At 38.3% G+C, this 27,613-nt stretch overlaps 2 protein-coding genes across 3 annotated transcripts in view; one reads left to right on the forward strand and one right to left on the reverse strand.

Annotated features, from left to right (window-relative positions):
• The window catches only part of ART3 (ADP-ribosyltransferase 3 (inactive)), an 84,615-nt gene extending 75,719 nt beyond the window's left edge, over positions 1-8,896 (forward strand). Inside the window, exon 10 of the mRNA XM_060187889.1 lies at positions 8,666-8,896. The gene's annotated coding sequence lies outside the window, so the exon portion shown is untranslated. The remainder of the gene's footprint in view (positions 1-8,665) is intronic.
• Positions 1-26,884, reverse strand: NUP54 (nucleoporin 54). Of its 2 annotated transcripts, XM_060187885.1 has the most exons (13): positions 26,214-26,884; positions 25,467-25,628; positions 23,309-23,392; positions 23,085-23,222; positions 20,136-20,359; positions 17,577-17,764; positions 16,470-16,666; positions 13,757-13,811; positions 12,804-12,897; positions 7,497-7,604; positions 4,561-4,680; positions 3,635-3,745; positions 1-823 (listed from the first exon to the last, which is right to left on the reverse strand). In XM_060187885.1, the coding sequence occupies exons 1-13, from the start codon at positions 26,278-26,280 to the stop codon at positions 695-697; spliced, it is 1,677 nt and encodes a 558-aa protein (XP_060043868.1). In that variant the 5' UTR covers positions 26,281-26,884; the 3' UTR covers positions 1-694. The 2 variants fall into 2 exon arrangements, with proteins under 2 accessions (XP_060043868.1, XP_007519878.1); XM_007519816.3 differs by lacking the exon at positions 25,467-25,628.
• Positions 26,885-27,613: the final 729 nt, after the last annotated feature.

Below are 27,613 nucleotides of genomic sequence, written 5' to 3' on the forward strand. Positions count from 1 at the left end.
TTATATAAAAGTAGTAAATTAAGAATTTATTATGTTTTCCTCTTTAGAAATAAAAAGGTCTAAAAACACAAAAGATGCAAAAATGATAAAATGTAAGTTTGTTATATCCTAATTGTTTAGGTGTGTTCTGTAAATTTCAAATAAGCAAAATATAAAAATATATTTTCAAATCTTTATAGAACAAAAAGAAAACTACATTAATCATTAAATAGTCTTGGATTTTCTCTTCTCCTTCCCAGATGAATTCACAAATATAAAACTGATGTACATTTACATCTAAAGTACAAATCTCTAGTAGCCAAGTAATTAGTTTGTTATATGCAAAGTAGGCATTTCACATTTACTTGGTATGGAATGCAAACTATAGGCTCAATAGAGAATAATCAATAAACACTGATTACTTTTACCATCGCTGTTAAAGAAATGTACAACAGAACGTATTTTTGATTATTATGCACTTTTTAAAGTAAATACAGTTTTTAGGTATAAATCTTTAAAAGGCTATCTCTGAAGAGCTGTGAAGTGACTATGCTATTTCAGATGTGATGGTCAGTCAACTGTCAGCAACCTCAGAAACCAAGCTAGGAGAAGATTTTTTTCTTTCTTTTTTTTCTTCCATATTGTCAGTTTCACACTTAACGAAGGCCTGATGAAGATATATTTCACAAACCTTTAGCATAAACTGTGTGAACTGTCAACTAAAGACACCACCTCTGATGTGTATGGTTTCATTCAATCCATGTTCTACCAATTTTATATCTTCTAGATCATCTTTTATGATGCTAATCAAGTGGCTAAGGCCTTCTTGTTGTTGTTTCAAATGCTAGAAGAAATTTTAAAAAATAATGTAAACAGCAAGTTACTCATGATGGAAAATTTTTCATCGTTTTGTCATTAATATAATACTTGTAATTGCTCTAGATACAGTGGGGATACATATTTAAACATATCTTTTGCTAATGCTTTTATGTGACCCACAGTAAAATTATACTCTAAAGTATTTTTTTCATAAAGTAAAAGTATATACAATGATAGCATATTCAACAGAAATGTTAATAGAGAAAATATTTCTGGTGCCACAGAGGTAGCTCTCTTAGTGGGATGTACTTTGCTATGTACAAAGACCCAAGTATGAATCCCTGGTTACCATGTGAGAGCACCTGCATGGGAGAAGCTTCACAAGTGGTGGACTGGTGTTGTGGTGTCTTTCTTTCCCTCTCTCCACCTAAAATAAGTCTACTGGGAGTAATGGGAATGAAGGCATGGAGACCCAGTGTCAACCTTGGTACTCTCCCCATAGACCTACCAAAATTTATTAATGAGAGACAGAGACAATCAGCATATATGGGGTTTCTCTTGCCTGTAAGTCCTGTGCTCTACCCACCATGCTACCTCCTCTGCCTGCTTAACCTTTGGAAAAAAAAGTAAATGAAAATAATGCCTGAAGATATATTGTTATTCTGAAAAGAAATTGCCCCCCTCCACCCCAGCTTTTTTTCCCCCTCCAGGGTTATGGCTGGGGCCTGGTGCCTGCACTACGAATCCACTGCTCCTGGAGGCCATTCCCCATTTTGTTGCCCTTGTTATTGTACAGGACAGACAGAAATTGAGAAGGGAGGGGAATACAACGAAGGGGAGAGAAAGATAGACACCTTCAGACCTGCTTCACTGCCCATGAAGCAGCCCCCCTATAGGTAGGGAGCTAGGGGCTTGAGCCAGGATCCTTGCACCAGTCCCTATACCTTGCACTGTGTACTTAACCCAGTGTGCTACAGCTCGGTCCCAACTTTTTTTTTTTTTTTTTTAATAATTTATGTTTTGAAGTAGGAAGTACAAATAGGTACAGATATTATCAATTCTTTCCTGGCTTCCAGGAAATTCCACTGCTCCCAACAAGACTCCTTATTTTTTATTTTGTTTTTTGCCACCAGGATTATTGTTGGGGCTTGGTGCTGGCATGGCTCCACCATTGCTAATGGCAACCACCTCCACCCCACCTCCCTTTTCTTCTTTCCTTTTTGATAGAGCCAAAGGTAGAAAGGCTGAGAGAGAGCATTAGCTTCCTTCAATGCATTAAGGGCCAGGCTTGAACCCAGGGGCCTGGCATGCACATAATAAAGCAACATACTATCCAGGTGAGCTATTGCCTCAGCCCTCCTACAGCATTTCTCTACCACTCATGAAAGATTACCTGCTGTAGGTGGGAACCAGGGGCTTAAACATGAGTCCTTGCATATAAGATTGTGTATGCTTTACTGAGTGAGCCACTACCTAGGTCCTTTTTAATTCCTTTTAAGTATCAGAGAGACAGACCATAGTACTACTTACGAGGTTTCCTCTATGCATGGTATCCCTATGAGGTTCCAGGGTCTTGGGACTTTTAAATCCTTGTTCGGAATAAAATGTGTGCTTTACTTAGCCAACTCCTACTTAGTTGCTGACATTTTAAAATTTTTAAAAAAGCATTTACTTCCCTTTTGTTGCCCTTGCTTTTTTTTTTTTTTAATTGTCATTGTAGTTACTGTTGTTGGTCATCATTGTTGGATAGGACAGAAGAGAAATGGAGAGAGGAGGGGAAGACAGAGATGGGGAGAGAAAGATAGACACCTGCAGACTTGCTTCACCGCCTGTGAAACGACTCCCCTGCAGGTGGGGAGCCGGGGTCCCGAACCAGGATCCTTACAGTGGACCTTGAGCTTCACACCATGTGCGTGTGACCCACTGTGCTACTGCCTGACTCCCAGTTGCTGACATTTTAAAGAGCTTTTTCCAAGGGGTCTTGGGACTAGTTTACCATGTATGGAGCTCAGGTTTAAGCCACAGCATGAGGAAAAGCTCCACAGAAGGTCTTCCTTCCATTGTATCTCTAGCCGAATTAAAAAGAATGAAAGACACTGGCCTGCATGCATGAGGTGGAGGGAGGGGTGGGGAAGGTGGAAAGTCCTTTCCAGGTATTTTAAGAACTTCAGGGGTATTCACCACCACCAAACTGGTATTTACCAACGATATTGCCAGTTTCTAAAAACTAAAGTAACTCTAGCTACCTCAAATCTCTGAAAACATGTATTTGTCCTCTAGACTGTTACTTTACTCTCTACACTGTTATTTCACTTAACATGTCTTCACCCATTTTTTAAAAAGCAGAATAACATTCTATTGTGTATATACAATATATTTTGTTTATTCATCCATCTATTCATCCATCCCACATTTGGGTTATTGGGAATGATGCAGTGAACCAGGGAAATTCAAGTATCTGTGTGACTTTGTGTTCAGTTACTTAAGATATATACCCAGAAATGAATTGCTGAATATAATTCTCAACTTCGACACAGACATCAGCAATACAAGTGGTTCAATTTTCTCCACGTTCGTTAAAACACATTTTTTGTGTTTTGAATAATAGTCATACTGAATGTGAAGTGGTAAATCCACTTTAAAAAAAAAAGTGCACCTTATGGGTTGGGAACTGGCTCTCAGTGGATAAAAACATGCCTTATTGTGAATTCTGGGCTTGATCCCTGATACATGGGAGCACCAAGGGAGTTCCAGGGATGGTGAAGCAACATTGTGGTATCTTCTTCCTCTCAAAAAGCAAAACAAAGAATAGCCCAATGCTTTAACGAATAATTACCTGCTTGATTTCTCGTAACAAATCTGCATCTATATAATATCTTTCTTCGGATTTGACTGCTCCAAAATGATTCTGCATTCTGATTTGGGACATCAGTTCATTTAATCGGCCCTTAAAAAAAAAAAAAAGATTGAGTCAAATTACTACACCTAACAATAGCCACTTTAAAAATAGGTTTTCTTTTAATAGAAGTACACACACACACACATATATATATATATATATATATATATATATATATAATATATATATTATATATATATATATTTTTTTGCCTCCAGGGTTATTGCTGGGGCTGTGCCTGCACTACAAATCCACTGCTCCTGCTATTTTTTTCCTTTTTTGTTGCCCTTGTTGTTTATTGTTGTTGTGGTTATTATTGCTGTCGTCATTGTTGGATAGGAGAGAAATGTAGAGAAGAGGGTAAGACGGGGGAGCTGGGGGCTTGAACTGGAATCCTTAACCTGGCCCTTGCACTTTGCGCCATGTGCGCTTAACCAACCCGCTGTGCTACCGCCCGGCCCCTGTACTTCATCATTTTTAAGTGTCATTATTGCTAGGGGTTTTGGTACCTGCAATTAATCTACTGTTCCCAGCAGCTATTCCTCCCCCTGCCCCTTTCTCCCCTTTATTTGATAGGAGAGAGAGAGAAACTGATAGGGGAGATAAGGAGACCTCTGTAGTATTCACTTCACTGCTCATGAAGTAGGGCTTTAAACCCAGATCCTTGTGCATAGTAAAATGTGTACTTAACTAGGTGCACCACTGCCTGGACCCCTAAATCTCTTAGAAAGGAAGTTTTGACCAAAGAGAACACTATTTGTCTTATATACAACGTTTTTTTTTTTTTTTTTTTTCCAAGACCAATATGACATTCTTTTCCAGCTCCATCTATATTAGCTTTCTGGTCTTCTATAAGTGCTTACCTTAAACTGAGTAGGTGCATTTAGTTCACACTGGATTGTATCTAGCTGAACTCGCAACTGCTCTTCATCAGCCTGGATGGCGTACCCACTCTTCCTCTGAATCTCTTGTTTGATCAGCACCTGTACAAAAAAAACCCAAATTATAAGAGTCATCTATTCACTTACGATGAGTATTATAATCATGTCTTGAAAGAAATCAACTGAATAACACTAATGACACAATAGGAATCTTGATTTTTGATCTGAATTTATATTAAGTAACAGTAGTCATTAGAATGCTTAATTATAGTATTTTATGACAGTATTTAAAAGCAAAGAATATTTCTTTAACACTCTAGGGTCAAAAATGCTAGCTGATGCTCTTTATGTTCTTGATGATCAGATTCAAGAATTGATCACCAAGACCAATGTCAAATAGCTTACTATGCTTTTCCCCCCAGCTTTATGATTTCAGGACTTGAGAGAGAGAAAACCAGGGCATCACTCTGGTACATGAGGTACTGGACACTAAAATCAGGACCTCATGCTTGTAAGTGGAACATTTTATGCCACATCTGCCAGCCTCATGGTTTCAGGTCTTAAATTCAAGTGAATCCATTTTGAGTTAAACTTTGTGTATGGTTTAAGATAGTTCAGTTTTATTCTTTAACAAATGGGTGTGCAGTTTTCTGAAAAGACTGTTCATTTAACTGTTCATATTATTGGATCCTTTATCATAAAATTATTAACTGATCATATATGGGTAGATTTCTTACCTCTCTGTTTTGTCTCACTAATATATGTGTTGGTTTTCATACACAAACGATACTATTTTGATTACGACTGTTTTGTAATCAGTTTAAACTCAGGGAGAGTAATGCCTTGTCTCAACTTTCTTATTTTTCATAATTACTTTCATTATTTAAAGATTTTTTTGTTGTTCTTCCATAGACTTCAGGATTATTCTATTTCTGTGAAAAACACCACTGGGATTTTGGTTTTTTTTAATGTGACATGGGAGAATGAAAACAGGGCCTCATGTATACATAACACTACTGAATGGCTTCTGTCATCCAATTTTTGCTGGAAGTAGGCTGGAGGACAGAAAAGAAAACACCGGGGGTCGGGTGGTGGCGCAGTGGGTTAAGCGCATGTGGTGCAAAGCGCAGGGACCGGCGTAAGAATCCCGGTTTGAGCCCCCGGCTCCCCACCTGCAGGGGAGTTGCTTCACAGGCGGTGAAGCAGGTCTGCAGGTGTCTATCTTTCTCTCCCCTTCTCTGTCTTCCCCTCCTCTCTCCATTTCTCTCTGTCCTATCCAACAACGAATTGCGTCAGCAAGGGCAATAATAATAGCCACAACGAAGCTACAACAAGGGCAACAAAAGGGGGAAAAAATGGCCTCCAGGAGCGGTGGATTCATGGTGCAGGCACCGAGCCCAGCAATAACCCTGGAGGAGGAAAAAAAAAAAAAAAAAAAGAAAAGAAAACACCACAAGACCACTCCATCCATCATCTGGGGGGGCTCCCACATGGCGCTAGGGTTAAAATTTAAGGATCTTCATACAGAACCAGAGCTCTAGTTTATCAATTATCTCCTAGCAAAATACTGAGCCTGCAGATTGCCTGGGGGAGTATGGACACTGTAACTATTAATTTTCCCATCCAATGAACAAAATACATATTAATTTGTGTTCTCTTTTAAAAAGATTTTATTGATTTATTAATGAGAAAAATAGAAGGAAAGAGAGAAAGAAGCAGACATTACTCTGGTACATATGCTGTCATGGATTAAACTAAGGACCTCATGCTTGAGAGTTCAAGACTTTATCTACTGCATCACCTCCAGAACCACAATCTGTGCTTTTATTTATTTATTTATTTATTGCCTCCAGGGTTATTGCTGGGGCTCGATGCTTGCACTATGAATCCACTACTCCTGGAGGTCATTTTCCCCATTTTGTTGCCCTTGTTGGTGTCATTATTACTGTTGTTGTTATTGCTGCTGTTGTTGGATAGGACAGAGAGAAATCGAGAAAGGGAGGGAGCTGGGAGCGGAGAGGGGAGAAAGATAGACTTGCTTCACCACCCATGAGGCAACTCCCCTGCAGGCTTGAACCAGGATCCTTACGCTGGTCCTTGTGCTTTGTGCCATGTGTGCTTAACCTGCTGTGCTGCCCAACCCTCGTTTTATTGCATCAACGTTACATAGATTTCTGAATACAGGTTCCACTACCATAAATTTATTATAAGGTCATAGTTATAAAATTATTTGGATGCAAATGTAAGTGGGTTATTCTTGGTGAAATCAAAACTTTGCATTTGCATGATTTCACTGCTCTAGGTCGTGTGTGTGTGTGTCTGTCTGTGCATGTGTTTTCTTCATTCAGGCAGAGGAGGGATACCACAGCACTTCCCAAACATGCTAAGGTTTGCATCCTACCTAGTGAGTTATTTCTCTAGCCCATAAGCAAACATTTTAATAATTTCTTTCTAATATAATTAATAGTTCATTATTAGTGTGGAGCAACAGAAGATTTTTGTCTATTTTTTATTTGAATATTTACTAAATTTTTTTATTCTAACAGACTTTTGGTAGCATTTTAAGAATTTTGTCATTTGAAAACACTGAGTTTTACTTCTTTCTTCCTTTCCAATTTGGATGTTGTCTATTTTATTTTCTTGCTTAACTCCTCTGGGATGGGACTTGTATTATGTGTTCCTGACCTCAGGGCAAGATGCCAACAGTGGGCTTGCCACATGTGACAGTCTCTTCATTGTGAAAATTATGAAACTATAAATCAGCATTGAATCTTGATCATATTTTTAGTCTTCATTTTATTAATGTGGCACAATATTATTGTTCTATTTTATTTCAGTCCTTTTAATTATAAAAACCTATACTTAGCATCTGTTACATATATAGTCTCATAAATGTTGGGAAACATTAGCTTTATTACCTGTAAGGTTCTATGGGAAAGATCCATGAGTTTCCTCTTATATTGTGCAATTTTGGCCATAGTTGTAGTCTGATTCTTCTGTAATTCACCAATATCTTCAGATATAATCTGTTTAAAAAATTTTAAGATAAATAAAAAACAGATACCACAACTATTTATCAGATCTGTTTGCTTCTAAGACTAGCCTGAGAATCATTTCTCAAAATAGAAAATTTTCTTTTTAAAAATATGTATTTAAAAATATTATTATTGGGTAGAGACAGAGAAATTGAGAGGGGAGAGAAACTGAGAGGGGAGGAGAGAGACAGAGAGACATCTAAAGCCTTGCTTCACCACTTGTGAAGCTTTCTCCCTACATGTCAGACCAGGGGTTTGAACCTGGGTACTTGTGCATAATGTGAGCACTTAAACAGGTGTGGCACCAGCTGATCCTGAAACTTTCCTTTCAAATCTGCATTTATGTATGTATTTCCTTTTCTTTTCCTTCCTTCCTTCCTTCCTTCCTTCCTTCCTTCCTTCCTTCCTTCCTTCCCCTTGTAGAAAACAAAAAGGCTCCAACCAAGTATTTATTAAGTTCTAGGAAACATAGTGATGAGGCAAAGTATATAGAAAAACATTTCAGAATTATAAAATGTGAAGTAGTATTATGGAACAGAGTCAACCACCATGTCATGGGTGCAAACAGATCTATGATGTGATATACAGAAAGAGCCTTACTAGACAGTGGACCCTGAACTAACATCTTTGGGAAAGTAAAGCACAGTCCAGTATTAACATTTTGGAATGCTTAGAAAAATAAAATTGGAGGACAAGAGGATATTCTTACAGAATTGAACACACACACATTTTTGTTTTGAGAGAGAAGTGGAAAGAGGGAGAGGCACCAAAAGTACCACTTCATTGCCTATTGTGTTCCCTTGGTGCCATCCATGGTGTTCCCATGTTGTGCCATGGATCAAATTTGGGAACTCATACATTACTGAGACATGCACTTTGCCCACTGAGCCATCTCCTAGGCCTTTCAAAGCCTTGAAATCCTACTGCCCTGCTCTAAGAAAACTTAACTTTATAGAACAAGTTTAAATCTCATTTTAGTCTTAAGTTCTATCTAGAAGTGACATCATTTCTTTCTCTTTCTGGTTTGTCTCACTCAACATGATGTCTTTAAGTTCTTCAAGTTCTAACCATGATATTGCAAAGGAGATGAACAAAGAACAGTAAGGGAAAACACAAGATAAAACTCAGACTGGATTTGGCATATTGTACCAAAGCACAGGACTCTAGGGAAGGAGAGAAGGGACACTGGGATCCTGTTGTCTCCTAGAAAACAATCAAATGGAGATGAAAGGTTGGGTCTGTGTGTTAAAGACTATACTATAAACCACCAACCCCCAATTTAGAAAAAAAAAATAATCACATTTTATTAAAACTCATCAATCAAAACCCCATAGTTGTCCCTTTAATTATTCTACATCACCAGTTTATCTTGTAATATTCTAAGGGAATATATAGTAAGAAAATAATTTGGTACATATTTTAGCATGTTCACCTTTACAATTATTTAAGGAAACTTTCTAATGCTGGGCCATACTAAATGTACAAAATTAGGTATGTGTGTTTTGTTTTAAATGATAAAACTTAAATACTGAAATGCCATTTTTTGGGCTATGTTTTATCTGAGAAAAAACAGGTATCACACATGGACTTCCAACTGCACTACAAAGAAATTGTACTTAATTGGTTAATCCAAAAAGTCATGAGACATTTTTGCATTAAAAACCATAGAAAAATAACTTTCCAAAAACCCCCATAGAACAATGTAGTACTGGGACAAAAAACAAACAAACAACAAAAACCAAACACAAGCATTCATATCAATGAACTAGAAGCCAGAAGTAAATCCACACATAAATAGACACTATTATGTCATAGGAGCCAAAAACATGCAATGGATAAAGTCTCATCAACAAATGTTGAGAAAACTGGATGGCCACATGTAGGAAAATGAAGCTATGCCACTTCCAACTCCATACACCAAAAAAACTAACTCAAAATGGATTAAGAACTTAGATATTAGACCTGAACTATAACATACATAGAATAAAACATTGGTGAAACACTTCAGAACCTGACATCAAGGAAGTGTTTGGAAACTCAACCCAACTTGATAAAAGAATAAATAAATGGAACTATATTCATTAACTTAAAGAACTTTTGGACATCAACACAAACACAGAAAGGATGAAACAAAAGGGCAATCCAGCAACTAAAAGATATTTGTACATGCACATCTGATAAAGGAGTGATAAAGAGTAGCTGGGGAGGGTGTGCTGAATGTCTATACATGAAGTCTTAGGTTTGACCTGTAGCATCTTATGTGTCAGAGTGTTGCTATAGTTTTCTCCCTCTTTCCTTTCTCATTACTCTTTTCTTAAAGAGGGGGAAAAATAAAACACAGAACTCAATAACAAAAAAGCAACCCAATAAAGTGGAAAAAATATCTGGACAGTAGAAAAAATGTTTTACATCACTTATCATTAGACAAATCCAAATTAAAACTATAGTGAATATTACCTTATACTGGTGAGAATGGCCTGGGGGCAGGGGGGAAGGGTTGTAAACAACAAATTTTTGGAAGATGTGTAGAAAAAGGAATTCTGGTACACTGTTGGTAGAAATACAAACTAGTACAGCTCTTATAGAAAACTGGAGTCCTCACACAAGTAAAAATGGAAATGCTTGATGATCCAGCAATACTACCCAAATAATGTGAAAACACTAATATGAAGGGACATGTGCACCTCTTATGTTCACCAACTACTCTATTCACAATTGCCAAAATATCAAATCAAGCTAAATAAATGATCGGCAACAGGCATTAGAAAAAGAAGTTATGGGGTGGGGGTAGATAGTGCAATGCTTATGCAAAGAAAAAGAAGTCATGGTATATATAGTCAACCTAATACAATTTTTTTTAAAAGATTTAAATTTTTTTTTATATTTTATTTTATTTATTTATTTCCTTTTGTTGCCCTTGTTGTTTTATTGTAGTTATTATTGATGTCGTTGTTGTTGGATAGGACAGAGAGAAATGGAGAGAGGAGGGGAAGACAGAGAGGGGGAGAGAAAGACAGACACCTGCAGACCTGCTTCACCGCCTGTGAAGGGACCTGCCTGCAGGTGGGGAGCCGGGGGCTCGAACTGGGATCCTGACGCCAGTCCTTGAGCTTAGCGCCACCTGCGCTTAACCCGTTGTGCTACAGCCCGACTCCCGTAATACAATTTTTAAATGATACTGTTCTTGGATGCAACTTGAAGGAATCATGTTAAGTTAGGTAAGTCTGAAGGAAAGGGATGAATGCTGGATGACCTCACTATGTGAAAGTCAAGAAACACAGAAGGAAAGAGAAAACACAGGGTAACACTAGGTATGCTCTGGACTAGGTATGTTCTGTTGCAGCAAAACTAAGGACTTAGAGGGAAGCAGCCAGGGGAAGAGGGGGCTTGGAACATGGTGCACAGTAGTGGAGGAGGACTTAAGTTGGTGGAATGGTTGCAGACATCTATCACAGGGAGATAAACTATATTCATGTGACAACTGTCCTGCAAATCATTATTTCCCTAATAAAATGATTTTCAGGAAAAAGATGCTATTGCATCAACTGTCCTTCTCTCTTCCTCACTGATAAATGTGTTTTTAAAAATGGTAATGATTATTCAAAGTGTGCAGCCCAAAATAATGAGGAGTCTGGAAATAGTGTCACATTTCTGAGTGCTAAGATAGCAGATAGATGCCAGAAATTATGAACACAATATAATTTAACTTTTTTTTTTTTTTTTAATTTTTATCAGAGCACTGCTCAGCTCTGGCTTATGGTGGTGTAGGGGACTGAATCTAGAGCTTTGGAGCCTCAAGCATGAGAGTCTCTTTGTATAATCATTATGCTATCTACCCCCACCCTAACATCATACAATTTAGAAACAACCAGGGAACCAGGACAGAATGGGAAATACTCTGGATTCCTGCAGCCACTACGTACTGTTTAAAACTACTAGTGGTATGACAATCAGCCGGTGAACCCCAGAAATAGGCAGCAGGTGTTCTAGATGCCTTGAACTGGAAGTGTAGGAGGAGCAGTTGGGGGAGCTGGATAGGAATTCAGTAAGTCTCTCCTATGGTCTCCCCATAAGTCAGCCTCCTCACTGCAGCTGGTCATTGTGTTGTACAAAGCACTTACTCTACCTCTTACTGGATCTATCACCAATATATAGTTTTTACTTCCTCTAGCTAGAAGGTAGAGCATCCCAATTGAAAGTGGTCTGTAAGAAAGACAATATTTTACATACTCATAGACACAATGAAACACAGAAGCTGGACTTAGACTGCTCTCCTATTAACAACCCTGAAAGAATCAGGGCTAGACCAGAGCTGACGGAAAAGGGATAACCTTGGCTGACTGAGAAATCTCTAATCATGGAACCAATTCAGAAGAGAGGATGGTAGCAGATATTTTCCTATTGGCTTTGACATCACCATCCCCTAGAAAAACTCATGTCCATAATTATTACTATTTTTAGAGGGTTAATAATTCCCTTTAATACCAGCCTCTCTACTCCCTGCTGCTTCAGGTTCTATATTATGTAAGGGCTAGAGGTTCAAGTGATACAGAGATGTCAATATATAAAGTGACAGATATCAACGATATGCTGGATAAATACTCCCAGGATTAAATTTTGCAATCTATAATCATGACACAAAGCCTACTTAGCAAACTAAAGTCAGAAGCTAACAGATACTATTTAACAAAAGTAATATGGCCACAAATGAAGGAAACCTGGGAGGCAGGCGGTAGCGCAGCGGGTTAAGTGCACATGGCGCAAAACGCAAGGACCAGCGTAAGAATCCCAGTTTGAGCCCCCGGCTCCCCACCTGCAGGAGAGTCGCTTCACAGGCGAAGCAGGTCTGCAGGTGTCTATCTTTCTCTCCCCCTCTCTGTCTTCCCCTCCTCTCTCCATTTCTCTCTGCCCTATCTTTAAAAAAGAAAAAGAAACCTAGGGAAAATTTCAAATAAAACTATTAAGTATAACTGAAGAGTTTAAAGCAAGTTTTATCAATGTTATCGAAGAAAAACAATGAGATAAAATGAAAATTACAAATAAAGACATGATAAAAGTTTCAAAGAAACAATGAATTTAAATAATAATAGCTGAACTAGCAAATATGAAAAACAGTATGGGATAACATCAAGAGGAACAACAGAAACATTATTATTCTACTTCCAGGGTCTAGGAGAAAGTAAAGCTTACATCTAGTCTTGTTTGATGTTGCTTAGTCATCTGATCTTGAACTTTTAATCTCCGAAGCAGTTCTTTGAAACCCACCATCGGCACAGGAATTAACCTGAAAAAATACAAGTAGTCACTTTTCAGACTTTTAGTCTGTTATTACAAAACAAATTCATCATGCTATCTCATGTTAAATTTCTATAGTTCTAAGGCAGATATGAGAGTGAAATCAATAAAATTAGACCACAGAGTTTTTGTTCAACCTTCTTTTTAAAAAAGGTTTATTTATTTATTCCCTTTTGTTGCCCGTTATTTTATTGTTGTAGTTATTGTTATTGATGCCATCATTGTTGGATAGGATAGAGAAATGGAGAGAGGAGGGGAAGACAGAGAGGGGGAGAGAAAGATAGACATCTGCAGACCTGCTTCACCACTTATGAAGTGAGCCCCCTGCAGGTGGGGAGCTGGGGGTTCGAAACGGGATCCTTACTCTGGTCCTTGCGCTTTGTGCCACCTGCGCTTAACCCACTGCACTACCACCCAACTCCCTGACCTTACTTTTACTAAATACGAATAGTTTTTTTTTTTAAATCACTTTTAAGTGTTTTAAATAGAGAACCAACACTACAACTTCAGTGTTTTTACCACACTGTTTCCTTACTAAAACTGATATTCTTTCAAACGCAATAAAATAGCAGCCAGGTGTTGGCGCACCTGGTTGAGTGCACATGTTGCAATGCCCCGGGTTCAAGCCCCCAGGCCCACAAGGAAAGCTTCATAAGTGGTGAAGCAAGTCTGCAGGTTATCTGTCTCTCTCCCTCCCTCCCCTCTCAATTTCTCTATCCAATTTTTAAAAAAGCAATAAAAATGAAAATAAACTCAAACTTAAGAATTAAGATGAATAGTTTTTTAAAATATGTCCCCAGTTGTAAAATATTAGTTCCCATTTGAAAACAAGATGAAGACATACTTACTTCTCAGAATCTGGGTTATCCACCTTGGCTTGCTCCCAGATAATTGGATCAACACCTAACACAAAGAAAAAAATTTCTAAGAAAGAAACAAATTCCCACTATAAAAGTTGTGTGGGTAAGTGCTTTAAAAAAAAAAAAAAAAGGACAATAAAATCTACAGAAATATGTATAAGTAAAACTCCAGAATATAGAAAGATCACCTACAAAAACCAAACACACACACACACACACACACACACACACACACACACACACACACACACACACAAAAGCAAAGGACATGAACAGATAAACAATGTACACATATGGCTAAGGTACAAAAGGATGCTTGGCTCTACCAGTAACTAGGGAAATGCCAATGAAATCATTTTTTTAAAAAAATTTTAATACCTGGTGTTATTTAATTTTATTTATTCCCTTTTGTTGCCCTTGTTATTATTGTTACTGATGTCATCGTTATTAGATAGGACATAGAGAAATGGAGAGAGGAGGGGAAGACAGAGGGGGAGAGAAAGATAGACATATGCAGACCTGCTTCACCGCTTGTGAAACGACTCCCCTGCAGGTGGGAAGCCAGGGGCTCGAACCAGGATCCTTATGCCGGTCCTTGTGCTTTGTGCCACCTGCGCTTAACCCACTGCACTACCACCTGACTCCCAATAAAAATCATTTTTATCTTTTTGCCAACAGAAAGGGAAAATTAAAGACTCAAAACAGTCTCCATTAATAGAAAAAAGAGCTAAATGTTTGAAAAAATGAGAAAACAATGAATTTGTTATGAATATAGAGAATATTAATATGATATATTAATATTTATTTATTTTTGTTGCCCTTGTTTTATTGTTGTAGTTATTACTGTTATTGATGTTGTCATTGTTGGACAGGATAGAGAGAAATGGAAAGAGGCGGGGAAGACAGAGAGGGGGAGAGAAAAATAGACATCTGCAGACCTGCGCTTGTGAAGCAACTCCACTACAGGTGGGGAGCTGGGGGCTCGAACTGGTATTCTTCCTCCGGTCCTTGTGCTTCGCGCCACGTGCACTTAAGCTACCGCCTGACTCCCTTTATAATATATTGATACATAATACTGATTCAAAAATTTTATCAGATCTACTCTAAAGAAACATACAGCCACATGTTCAAGACCTACTTATCAAAATATCACCTGGTGCATGCTTATAACAATGAAAAGGTGGGGATAAAACTTATAGGTTAAGTGATATAGCGTAAGATCCAACTTTACATAAAGTACTAATATTGTAATGTCAAGCTGAAATGAATGTAATGTAGAATTCTTGCTCTCCCCGTGCCCCCTATTTACTTATTCATTGCCATGAGGGTTACTCCTGAGCTTGCTTCCTACACTATGAATTCACCACTCTTGGTGGCCATTTTTCCCTTTTTTATTTCTCTATTTTAGTTGATAGTATCAACAGAGAAATTGAAGAGGGGCAAAGGGCTTAGAGAGAGAGAAAGATAGACACTTACAGACCTGTTTCACCCTTGTGAAGTGTTCCGCCAATGGGTGGGGAGCAGGGGCTCAAACCTGGGTCCTTCTACTTGGTAATGTGCAATTAACTTTAGGGTAGAATTCTTTCTTTGAAATATATTTATATATTTAAACCACAGCTAAATGACTAATAACACACAGTACATTGCTTTTTCTGTTTTTGTTTTTGCAGAATTGAGGTTCATTCAAGCTCAATTTTACCACTCCAGGCCTCATCTTCATTCAAATAGAGACAGAGAAAGAGACTATTGCATCAGATTCTTCTGGTACTAGGATGCAAACCTACACCAAACATGGGAAGGCAAATTGTCTACTTAGTGACTGATCTCTCCAACCCAGAATAAATTATTATAGTAGGGGAGTCGGGCACAGCGGGTTAAGTGCACATGGTACAAAGGGCAAGGACTGGTGTAAGGATCCTGGTTCAAGCCCCCGGCTCCCCACTTGCAGGAGAGTCCCTTCACAAGCGGTGAAGCAGGTCTGCAGGTGTCTATCTTTCTCTCCCCTTCTCGGTCTTTCCCTCCTCTCTCCATTTATCTCTGTCCTATCCAACAACAATGACATCAATAACAACAATAAAACAAGGGCAACAAAAGGGAATAAGTAAATATCAAAAAAATATTATAGTAGGTACTTCTATAAGATGTAAGGAAGATATGTATTATAGAGTCAATTTACCTATGCCGTCTAAAATCTTTTTTTTTTTTTTTGCCTCCAGGGTTATCAATGGGGCTCAGTGCCTACACCATGAATCCACTGTTCCTGGTGGCTATTTTTTCCATTTTGTTGATATTGTTGTTGTCATTCTGTCTTTACTGTTGTTGCTGGATAGGATAGAGAGAAATGGAGAGAGGAGGGGAAGACAGAGAGGGGGAGAGAAAGACACCTGCAGACCTACTTCACTGCTTATGAAGCGACCCCCCCACCCCCCGCAGGTGGGGAGCCAGGGGCTCGAACTGGGATATTTATGTTGGTCCATCTGTGCTTAACTGCCCTGCCCTCACAATCTAAAGTCTTTTACAGTGAGAATATATTAAAGTTCTTCTTGAATATTCAATTAAAATGAAACAATTAGAAGAAAAAAAAAAACCAACATTATGTTGACATACTGAACTTAATAAAACAACCAATACTACCTAAAATAGCAGAGCAAGTATTTCTCAAGTCTTTCATTTTCTAAACTTCATGACTCTAGAAACATACCAGCAGGGGGATTCTGTAAAAGTTGTTTGACCTGTGCAGGAGAAAGTTCTGTCCTGGTCATAGAAAGGGTTACACCAATTTGCTGCAGTTGTGTTTTTATATTGTTTTGTTCAAAGTGGGCATAGAGTGTTGTAGCTGGAACTCTTCTTGAAGTACCATTTGGAGAACGCTCAACAACATAAATGACAACTTCTGTCCTGGGAGAAAATAACCAAGTATAAAATACAGAACATAAAATTCATAGCCACAAACATCAATTTTAGAAGTGTGCTAAGTGAATTCAGAAATTCAAATATTTTTACTTAAATGTTGGAACATAAGGAAAAGATGTTACCACTTGTAAGTCAACTTAAAAGTTAAAATGAGGTACACAAATAATATATGTAGTAGGTTTGCTAAGCTGTAAAGTCCTACATAAATAGGATTTTCCAGTACTGAAAGCACTTTGGTGATTCTTTTGAAGCTTAGAGACTAATTAATTAAAATCAAGAAGTAAAAAATTTTCAGTTGTCTCAAGTGTTTTGTAGAAAATTGAGAAATTTTACACATGTATCAACAACTATAATGCAAACCATTAATACCCTCTAATAAGAAAAAAAAAAAGCTCTTCTAATTGAAAATATCCTAATGTAAATGTCTTGATACTATGTCTGAAAATTACAGGACAAGTGAATTTAGTCAAATTTATTCATAAATAAATACAAATGGTTGGGGGCACAGAACTTTGGTGGTAAGTGTGGTGTAGAACTATGTCCCAATAATTTTATAATCTTGCAGACTATTATTAAATCATTAATAACTTTTTAAAAAAAGAACATGAATTGGTAAAACTTTTCAATGTCCTTGTGGCTCTTGATTTGCAGTCACAACTGTTTTTTTTCTCTTCATAACTAAAATCTCTAAAAAAAATTAGCCTCTAGTATGAAATCCAAAATTAGGAAAAAAATTTAATGACATGTTTCTATGAAAGTAGAATTAAGTATTAGTTGAAAAATAACATTCCACTCTGAGATTTAACCTGTATTTTAGCAGTGAAAGGAACACTGTTAATCACCTTCTTTGGGAAAAGGTGCACAGAAATGAAAAAGATATTTAAAGTATACTTACTGATCATCTGGCAATGTTTTAATACCCTCTACATTTACAGTAAGGGTCTGGTGTGCTCCCAAAACTTTATGCAATGATTCTACCAACTGCTGTTGCTGGCTTCGAATATCTGTTTCTTTCTTGTTGAAAACTAAAACCACTAGTCCATCTTCATCTTTATTATTGGGCATACAACTATAACCCACTGCCTGTGGACAAAATAAACAATATCAAAAATATGTATAGATCTTAAATCAGGTGTTTAACATTAACTGCTTAATATCTGGTAAAGCAGCTTAGCATGTGGTAACGGAAGGAGTGATTCCAGCACCCTGTGCTAATAAAATAAAAAACCTATTTTCACTCAAGCATAGTATAACTTACAAAGTAAACATTTAAATTTCCTCTTTAGTACAGTATCTAAATAGCTTTCCACTCTGAAAAATGTGTTATTATTCATTGTTTTCTGAATACTGTATGCCGTTATAAAAAAGATTGCAAGTCATCGACCAAAATGTAATTTATTTTCTATATACCTAACTCATGAAATTTAAACTGTCTTATTCATATAAAGAAATTATTAGTACGTAATTTTTTATCAGAGCTTGGGCCTTGCACATAAACGATTTCATTGCTCTCAGGTGACTTTTTCAGAAAAAGGGAGACAGACACTAAGCCTTCCCTCTATGCTACTGCATTTTGATGTGGTGGTGAGGCTCAAACCTGGACCACACACATGGTAAGACATTCACTTCACCCTGTGACTTATATCTCTAGCCCTATATACTTCTCAAGTACAATAATAACTATCAACTTATAAATACTACAGAGTATCTACACCATTTTATGGTTTCATCTAACACAAGATACTGTAAAAATATATATATAGTTGTGACCAGTGTTTTCTGGGACTCAGTGCCTATACCATCAATCAGCCACTCCTGGTAGCAATTTTCTTTCTTTCTTTCTTTTTTTTTTTTTAAATAGGACAGACAGAAACCAAGAAGTGAGGGGGATGTAGAGAGGGAGAAAGACAGAGATACTGGCAGACCGGCTTCATTGCTTATGAAACATCCCCCTGTAGGTGGGGACAGGCTCAAACCTGAATCCTTGAACAGAGTAATGTGTATGCCCCACTGCCCAGCCCTGTTTTACAAAATTTAAATACAAGACACTGTATCTTCCTCAAGAATTACTTTTCTTCTTTTTTTTGATCACTACTTACAACTTTTTTTAATGTGTCGCCAATGAACAAGCCCAGGTCTTCATGCATATATGATAGCACTAATTGACCTTCCCATCTAACTTATATTCACTTTTTAAAAATTATGTATTTATGAGAGAGAACCAAAGCATCACTTTGACATATGTAGTTCAAGGGATCAAACTTAGAAACTCAGGGAGCTTATACATATATACCCTTAGGCGTACAAGCCCTTAACCACTGAGACACCTCCCAGACACTATATTCTTTAGTTTATGTTCAAATACCTTTTAAAAAAGCACTGTATTCTGTATTTCAGAAAGATCAAAACAGTTCCATCTGGAGCATGCTAGTCCTTGGTGCTATCCATGGTGCTCTCAAGTGGTAAAGGGAACTGAAGCCACGACCTCATCTGGTGAAGGCATGTACTCTACCGCTAAGCCACTTCCCAGATCCTTATATAAATTTTAAAAAGGAATTTGAATACACTTTGGATTACTGTTTACTATGGATTTTACTATATACATGTTACATATAAATTAAAATTTTTAAACTATGTTCCACCTATGTCTACTATTATATTTCTCTTAAGTCACTAAACAAAGCATTAAAATTTCAACTACATATATGCAAAAGATACACTTGATTTTCTAAGAGTAATGAGATAAAGAGATGTTCTCTAACAATATAGACTGGTTAAATTTTGCTGTTTACTACATTCAAGGATCTGATCTCAACCCTATAGGTCCTAACATGAGTCTATATATACACTGATTATTTAAGATTATCCAACAAAACTTAAAAGAGGCTAATGTAAAACTGGGTCGCTATACACTATTTGTTATGAAAAATATACTGCCAAGTTGAACTGTATACTCTCCTTGGTTAATAATCACACTATTAACTATAAAAAACTCAAATGAGAAGGTGATTTGTTAGGCACACAGAAATAGAAGAAAAGACAATAGTGTTTCAAGTTTGGCATCTATACTTAATAGTAAACTAGGATAATATATGCCAAGCACAACAGGTACTGCTTTCTGCTGGTTTCCGTGTACTTTCCTGAACAATGTTAGACAAACACTGCTTTGACTTTTAGTTCTTAAATCTCTTCTTTACAGTCTGCCAAGCAGAATCCTACTGGTAACACTTTTCCTTTAGTTATAAATGACACTAGGTTCCACTTCTTTTGGTGACTTTTAAATACAATATGCATGAAACCACCTGAAGTTTATGATTTTTAAAAGTTTATGTATTTCTAAAACAATGTACTGCATAGTCAAGGAGTATAAATTGCTTTCTTGGTATTACTGTAAACCAGATTATCACATTTTATCTTATACCCATCAAATGAAAATCAAAAGCAGTATTAATACCTTAAATCTGCAAAAGGGATTTTCTTGTGTGAATTCCACTGGTGCAATGTTATGGTTAAAATATCCTTTTCCTGTTCCCCAAAAGGCCTGCAGCTGATTCCACTTTGCCAAAATAGCATCTCTCTCATCTCCCAATAGTGTTGGAGCAGAAAGAGCACTTGCGGTATTTATCAATTGGTTGGACTGGGTAGGAGCTTGTGCAGGTTGACTGAAGAGACCTAATGCTAAAAAATACACTTCCAAATTAGTATTTCAAAAAGGGAAAAGTTCAGATTCTAGGTATGGTAAGTACAATAATGCCCCCACCCCAAGATGTTCACACCCTGATTCCCATAACCTGTAAACATGCTATTGCACAGCAAAATGCACTTTGCAAATATGATTAAATTAACAGTTCACTTAGGATAATCCTGGATTTTCAGGTTAGACTTAATATTATCATAGGGGTACTTAAAAGAGGGAAGTCAGAATTAAAGTGAGATCTGAAGATGGTATGTTGCTGCCTCTGATGAGAAAGGGTTACAAGTCATGAAAGACAAGTGACTCCAGAAGCTAGAAAAAGAAAAAGTATCCTCTCCTAGAATTCTCTGGGAGTAATGCAGCCCTGCTAACAACTTATGGTCCAATAATACCATTTCTAGACATATGCCCAAAGGATTTAAATAACACTAAAAAGATAGTTCACAGCTGCACTATTCACAATAGCCAAAATGTGGAATCAAACTAAATAAATGCATGATGATAAACTGGATAAAGATGTTGGGTATATGTTCAACAGAACACTATTCTGCAATTAAAAAGAAGATACTGTATCACCTGGACAAAACAAATGAAACTGGAGATTATGCTAAGTGAAATATAGAGATGAAAGACAGATATCATATGTAGAATATAGTTTTAACTAGCAAACAAACTTGTAAAACAAACAGTAACCAAGCTCTTACACTTTGTGAGAATCATGGTGACTATCAGGAGGGAAGAGGGCATACAGGAACTTTGGTGGTGGATGTAGTGAGTTACATACACACATACATGGGCATGAAACTATACCCTTGAGGCCTTATCATTTTGTAAGCCAATGTTAAATTACTATTAAAAACATTAAAAAATATGGTACTTTGTTATGGCAGCAACAGAAAATTTATACATGCTAAGTCTTACAAGAACTCATGCTAGTCTAGCTCTCTAATGTTCTAGCCACTGTACCACCTACCAGGCCATATTAATTTGCCTTTCTAATATTAATACAATTTCAGTAGCAACACACATATCTCTCACCCTCTCTAAAGAAAAGAAAACCCCAACTGCAGGGGAGTCGCTTCACAAGTAGTGAAGCAGGTCTGCAGGTGTCTATCTTTCTCCCCCCCCCCCCCCCCGTCTTCCCTATCCATTTCTCTGTCCTATCCAACAATGACATCAATAACAACAATAATAACTACAACAATAAAACAACAAGGGCAACAAAAGGGAATAATTATAAAAAGAAAAGAAAAAAGAAGAGGTGATTAGGAGTAGGAGTCATACAGACACCAAGCTCCAGCAATAATCCTGGAAAAAAATAAATCTTTGTGTTTTAAAAGAAAACAGTATTTTAGGGTGACTTTTTAAGAGATGAAGAAAATGTTCCCATCACTCTTGAAGAGGGCAGAATTAGAAAATTTCCTAATAAAATAAGTAAATGAGCTCACTAAGTGAAACCCTACTGTGGAACTTTACAAGACAGTTATTAGACCAACTATTACCACATGAACCAAATGATCATTAAAAAACAAAACAAAAAACATAGCCTCTTAATGTAAAACACACCTTTGCCCCACCTACAAAGCATTACTGTCAAAAAGTCAAACCTGAATCCAATTAAATATCTAAAATGACTCATTTACTCGAAAGATGAGGAATAAACTTAAATGAGAATATAAGAAAACATCAATTTAGAATGGAGGATATTTCATAAAACTGGTTCAGTTTCTGGATCAATCCATATGAGGGAGGAGGGGTGGTGGCAGCGGTGGCGGCACCTGACAAAGAGTTCATCTGGATACTTGCTTTGCCATGCTCACAAACTAAGTCCAAGTTCAGCTCCCACTGTACTGTGATCACCATAAAAGACAGATGTGAAGTTCTTCTGATAAGGAAATAGTCAAGAGTGGAATATAGTGGGTTAGTGAAGTGGCTAGCCTGGGCGTAGCTCCCAATATGGCAGTAGTTACAAAGGTGTTCATCTTATTTATAATCCATTAAACTCTTTTGCATAATTATCTATGTTTATTATTTTTTACTAACAAAATGAAAATGAAATAACACTAAATCAAAGATTTTAGATTACTAATTGCTCTCCCCACCATTTCAACTACTACAAAAATAGATTTTTCAGTCCTTTGGAATATAATGTTCATAATTCCTTTAAAAAAAGAAAACCTGGGGCCAGGTGGTGGCGCAGCTGATTAAGAGCACACATTATAGTGCCCAAGGATTCAGGTTTAAGCCCCTGGTCCCCACCTGCAGGTAGGAAGTTTCAAAAGTGGTGAAAACAGTGCTGCAGGTGTCCACTCAGCCTACCTCCACCATTCCTCCCAATTTCTCTATCCAAAATAAATAAATAAATTTAAGCAAATCAAAAAGAAAACCCACTGAAGTGTTTTGAATAGTGCACTCAATAACGTCAGTGACACTGTTAAGTTCCATATAAAAATGAAAATCTTTTTTTCTTTTTCTTTTTTTAAATTTATTTTATTTATTCCCTTTTGTCGCCCTTGTTGTTTTATTGTTGTGGTTATTATTATTGTTGTCATCGTTGTTGGATAGGACAGAGAGAAATGGAGAAAGGAGGGGAAGACAGAGAGGGGGAGTGAAAGACAGACACCTGCAGACCTGCTTCACCGCCTGTGAAGCGACTCCACCGCAGGTGGGGAGCCAGGGCTCAAAAAAATGAAAATCTTTTATACTCACTCGTTTGTTGCTGCTGAGGCTGCTGTGTATTAAATCCTGCAAATCCTAGTCCAGTTGTCAAGCCAGTAGTAGTTCCTGTTGCTGTGCCAAAACCAGTACCAAATCCAAAACCTTTGTTCTGAGTACTGCCAAAGAGTCCTTTGAATGAAAAATTGGAGATGTACAAGTTAGAAAGAACTGACTCTTGGCTTGCTTACTTCTATAATGACTAGATTTCCTCTTACCACTAGTGCCTGTGTTAGTTGGAGCAGAAAAGCTGAATGCAGAGCCTGCTGTTGTAGTTGTGGTTCCAAATCCTCCAAAAGCACCTAATTTAAAAAAAGATAGAAAGGAAAAAAAATCTTTAGTACTCATTTCTGTTTCAAATTCTCTTATAACCACTACATAAAAAGATAGCATGCTCAAAATTTCCCTTTCTCTACTTAGTATCTATTTTTAAAATCACTCAAAATCAAGAAATTAATATGCTGTATGAGATATTAAAAGTAGGAATGTGTTTCTTAAAGGAAAAATAAGGGGCCCACAAGTGGCAGTCAATGGCAGGGGAGGTAACAATTATCACAGGCAATGGCAGCAGTTTGGCAACTCAGCTATACAAATTTCATTTTTAAGTAATTCTAGAGGTAAACTTAATTTGTACTATTTATAACTTAAAATGCGAATAGAAGGCTAGTCAACAACATTTTTTAAAGGCTAACTCATTATTGTCAGTCTTTACCTTATTACCAATGATACCATAAGGACTCAAGACAAATGTTGAAACCTTTACTGCTTTTGAGTTATGTCACAGATTTCCTGGGATTCTAATTTATAACTTCATATATTTCTAGTATAAAAGAAAAATATTCATAAGGTGTGTAACATAAAATGCATAGAAAGACAAAAGCAACTCTATCATAGTCACATTTTACTCTGAATTGGATAATTGCATAAGAAAAGGCCCTATGTTGTTTGTAGGCGCAAGCAAATATTATTTACTTGTACATTCTATTGCACTATTAAAACTGCACACGTTTTGATAAAAATCAACTAAAGTACCAAGCACTGTTTTAGTACTTTACATTACTACTTACCTTTGTAAACTAAAATATATTTTGAGTTAGTTAAAAAAAAAAAACCTGTCACTATCTTATGCTTGGATTACAAAAATGTTTAATAGTAATGGCTCTGCAAGGATACAAAATTTGAAAGTAGACAAGGATATCTACCAGTCCTTTGCTGGAACTAAATTTACATACATACATACATACATATGTAATTTAAACATTTTTATTATCACAATTTAATTACTTAATAAATATCTATACATTAAATCAAGAAAACATCAATGTTTATTCACTGCTGAATTAAAAGCTGGGTGACTTTATCAGGAAACACAATTTTAAAAATAATGTTTGTTTTACCCAGTGCCAATTTTAAGCAGAAGAAAGTAAACATATTAAGAGAAAATGAATATGTGATCACTTTATACAATTTTTAAAGACAATGGGCTACTTTATCTTTGGAATTTTCAAGCATGCTTCAAAACATTTTCAATTAAGATACCAAGATGGTATTTGCATTGCAGTAAAAACTGACTGCACAAAATAACGGGTTCTATAAATAAGTTTTAGGGGATTAATGCTTACCAAATGCATATAATTGGCATGGGCATAAATGGCACAATGTAAGCAAATATGAATAATTCATATACGAGCAGCTGAGGAGTAAGACTATTCTATAGGGTCTTAAAGTACATGCAGGCCTACTTTCATATACATCAGTTTTTGTTTGGTAAAGTGAGCTTCAAACAATCAAGAGATATCACAATCTTCACAATTATCTTTAGAATGTAGAAGTGTCTAGCCGACTCAATACTACCTGACAAGTTAAATCGCTCTCTGATTTTAAAGAATTAGGGATTGTTTCTGTAATTACCTGATAGAAAGGCGTATTAAACGGTTTTGTTAAGCAAAGAAATACAGTAGTAATATTAGTACTTAAGTAAAAAAAAAAAAGTTACTGCTGTTCGTATAAGATTTGTTTCTCTTGGAAACACAGGACAATCAAATGGAATTCCAATGAAAGATGTATGAAAATGACTGCAGGAGTCCAAGAATCCCCAAAAATGGGAAATGGGTCTAACATCGAACCCATTGGAAGATAGTCTGTTAATGCAATTTTAACAAAAGAATCATTTTAACTTGCAAGACCTCCCCAAATCAAAACTTGTTAAGTCAGGCAAAAGTTGATATTTACAGATAGTTTTGATTCAACATGAGGAAACACCATGCCCCTTGCTTGTTACACAACTCGCTGTCCTTCCCCAAACTCTAGAAATCGCAAAATATTCTTGGACTCCAGCTCCCAACACTGGTCACACAGATGAGCCACGGTATCTACCTGCACTTGCCAGACTGTTACCAAAATTGAATGGAGTCGCCGAGGTTGTTGAAACACCGAAATTCCCAATATTAAAGTTCACTGCAGGATTAGCAGTTAATCCGAAACCCCCAAAATTAAACCCACTGGCGGTGGAGTTGGCAGTCTCAAGCCCACCAAATCCTGAGGGGCGTGTAGGCAAAGAAACGAAAGTTTAAAAGAGAAGAGGGGGAAAGAAGAGAAAGCAAAATAAGAGTTACAAGAATTGGCAAGCGATATCATGGAAGTGAACAAAGACTCTGACTTGGCTCCAAACCAGAAAAGTGGGGCTGAGGGTGGGATCTGGAGGAGCAGACGCTCGTCGCCCCCGGGCTTGGCCCCCAACACCCAGAGTCCCGTCGGCGGCCCCCCTTCCCCGGGTCGGGCGGGTCTCGGGGAGGCGGGGAGAGGAGCTGCTTCCGGTTTTTCCCAAACTTCCCGGGGATAGGGAGCGAAGCTCCGAGGTTAGGGGTGGTGATGGGGGGTTGGGGGATGAAAGGGACAGGGCCCTGCGGGGATCCACGGAAGGTGTGAAGCTCCGGACAAGCCTCTAGTCCCCCGCGGCCTCCTCGGCCCTCTCCGCCACAGCCCGCCCCTTTCCCGAATCCCCTAAATTCTCCGCAAAGGCGGGAGTGCCAGGGGCCCGAAAAGCGAAGCGTTTCGGATTGAGAGGGTGGAACAGAAGCCGCTGGTCTTCCGGAGAAGGCCCAGGAGGGATCGATCACTCACCAGCGGGAGCTGCGGTGGCTGCAGCGGTGCCCGAAGTGCCAAAGGGAGCCCCAAAGCTGGAGGCCATGTCGCTGGAGCAGGAGACTGAGAAGGCGCTCCAGCGACTCCCCCGTACGCTGTATTTATAGGTCCGGCGGGGAAACCGCTCCCCGGGCCACGCAGTTCCACTTCCTTTCCGGCCTAGCCCTAGCAGCCGGAAGGCACAGCGGACGTCGGGGGTGTGGAGAAAGGCAGAACGCACCGGGTCTGGCTAGCTTCCCGAAGGCTTTGCGGCTTCACAGGGCTCGATGCCACAAGACAAAGGCGCAAAGCTGGGAGGCTGCTTGTGGCCTGCAGCCCGAACACCTTTAAAGACTGCCTTAGGGAAGTCCTCTGGGAAAGGCGGGGGAGATCGCGTGGAGCACAGCCGGCAAGATGCAGACGGCAGCGTGGAGAACTGTAGCGCTCGCGAGTTGCAGAGTCGCCATGTCCGGAAGCGCCTGGCGGAAGTGGTGCTGTTCTGCGTCCTGGTATCTACGTAGCAGCGGGCGCGCGGGGGGACCTGCGCGGTCGTGGGAATAGCAACTGACTCGTGGTTGTTGTTTGCTGGGCCGCGTCCCACGCACTTTACAGGTCTTAGCCCGCAGATGTTCTTCGAGGAAGGTCGCTGTTATTATCCCTCCATTTCACGGAGGAGGGGGGATGCATTGGATCGACCTTCTCGTGGTGCATCCCGTGAGTACCCATTCATTGGGGAAACTGACGATCCTTCTAGCCGACTGAATCCACATGGATCCCAGTCACTTTCAAAGCCAGCAACAAGCAGCTCCTGACAGCTTTCAACCTGACGCTGTGGACTGGCTAGGGAAGAAGGGCAAACGCTAGAAGAAGAAGAAGACGGAGGAGGGACCGCCCGGGTCTGTGTGTGTGTCTTTAAACTGAGCTGAGAGGGGAGCCCCGCGCCAGAGGAGGCGAGTTCTGCAATCTTGTGTTCTCCCACTGGGCAGCAGCGCCACCTAATCCCTAGGGAAGGCTGTTCACATACACAGTTGGATGAGGCTTAGGTTTTTGGATTCCAGTTTTTAATTCTGTTTTCTCAAACTCCAGAGCCCTAGTTAAAATAGTGGCCAATATATTATCAATGAATTCCAGTAATAATACCTAGAGCTTCAAGTATGAAGGTCCCCTTTTGCAGAACTGAAGCTAATTTCTGGGGGACAGTGGAGAGGGTCTTTGGGAAGTTTCAGGAAGAGATAAGATCAGAATTTTATTTTTAGATTTCTCTGGCTCCCTTAAGGCAAATGAGTTGGAGGAAAAGGTAGTGTGTTCAGGAATCTGTTGCGATTGTATAGGGGGAAGTTGATAGTAACTTCCAGTTCTGACAGTGAGGTGAAGAAAATAAGTGCTTTTTAAAAGAGAAA

This window comes from Erinaceus europaeus, chromosome 3, assembly GCF_950295315.1.
Source record: "Erinaceus europaeus chromosome 3, mEriEur2.1, whole genome shotgun sequence".
Lineage (NCBI taxonomy): Eukaryota > Metazoa > Chordata > Mammalia > Eulipotyphla > Erinaceidae > Erinaceus > Erinaceus europaeus.

Bases quoted from the DNA above. Each gene is read 5' to 3' on its own strand.
- NUP54 (XM_060187885.1), bottom strand. From the start codon at position 26,280: ATGGCCTCCAGCTTTGGGGCTCCCTTTGGCACTTCGGGCACCGCTGCA. The intron at 17,765-20,135 runs GTATTAATACTG...TTTTGTCCACAG, and splicing joins ATCCCTTTTGCAGATTTAAG to GCAGTGGGTTATAGTTGTAT. The intron at 7,605-12,803 runs GTAAGCTTTACT...TTTTTTAAACAG, and splicing joins AACATCAAACAAGACTAGAT to ATTATATCTGAAGATATTGG.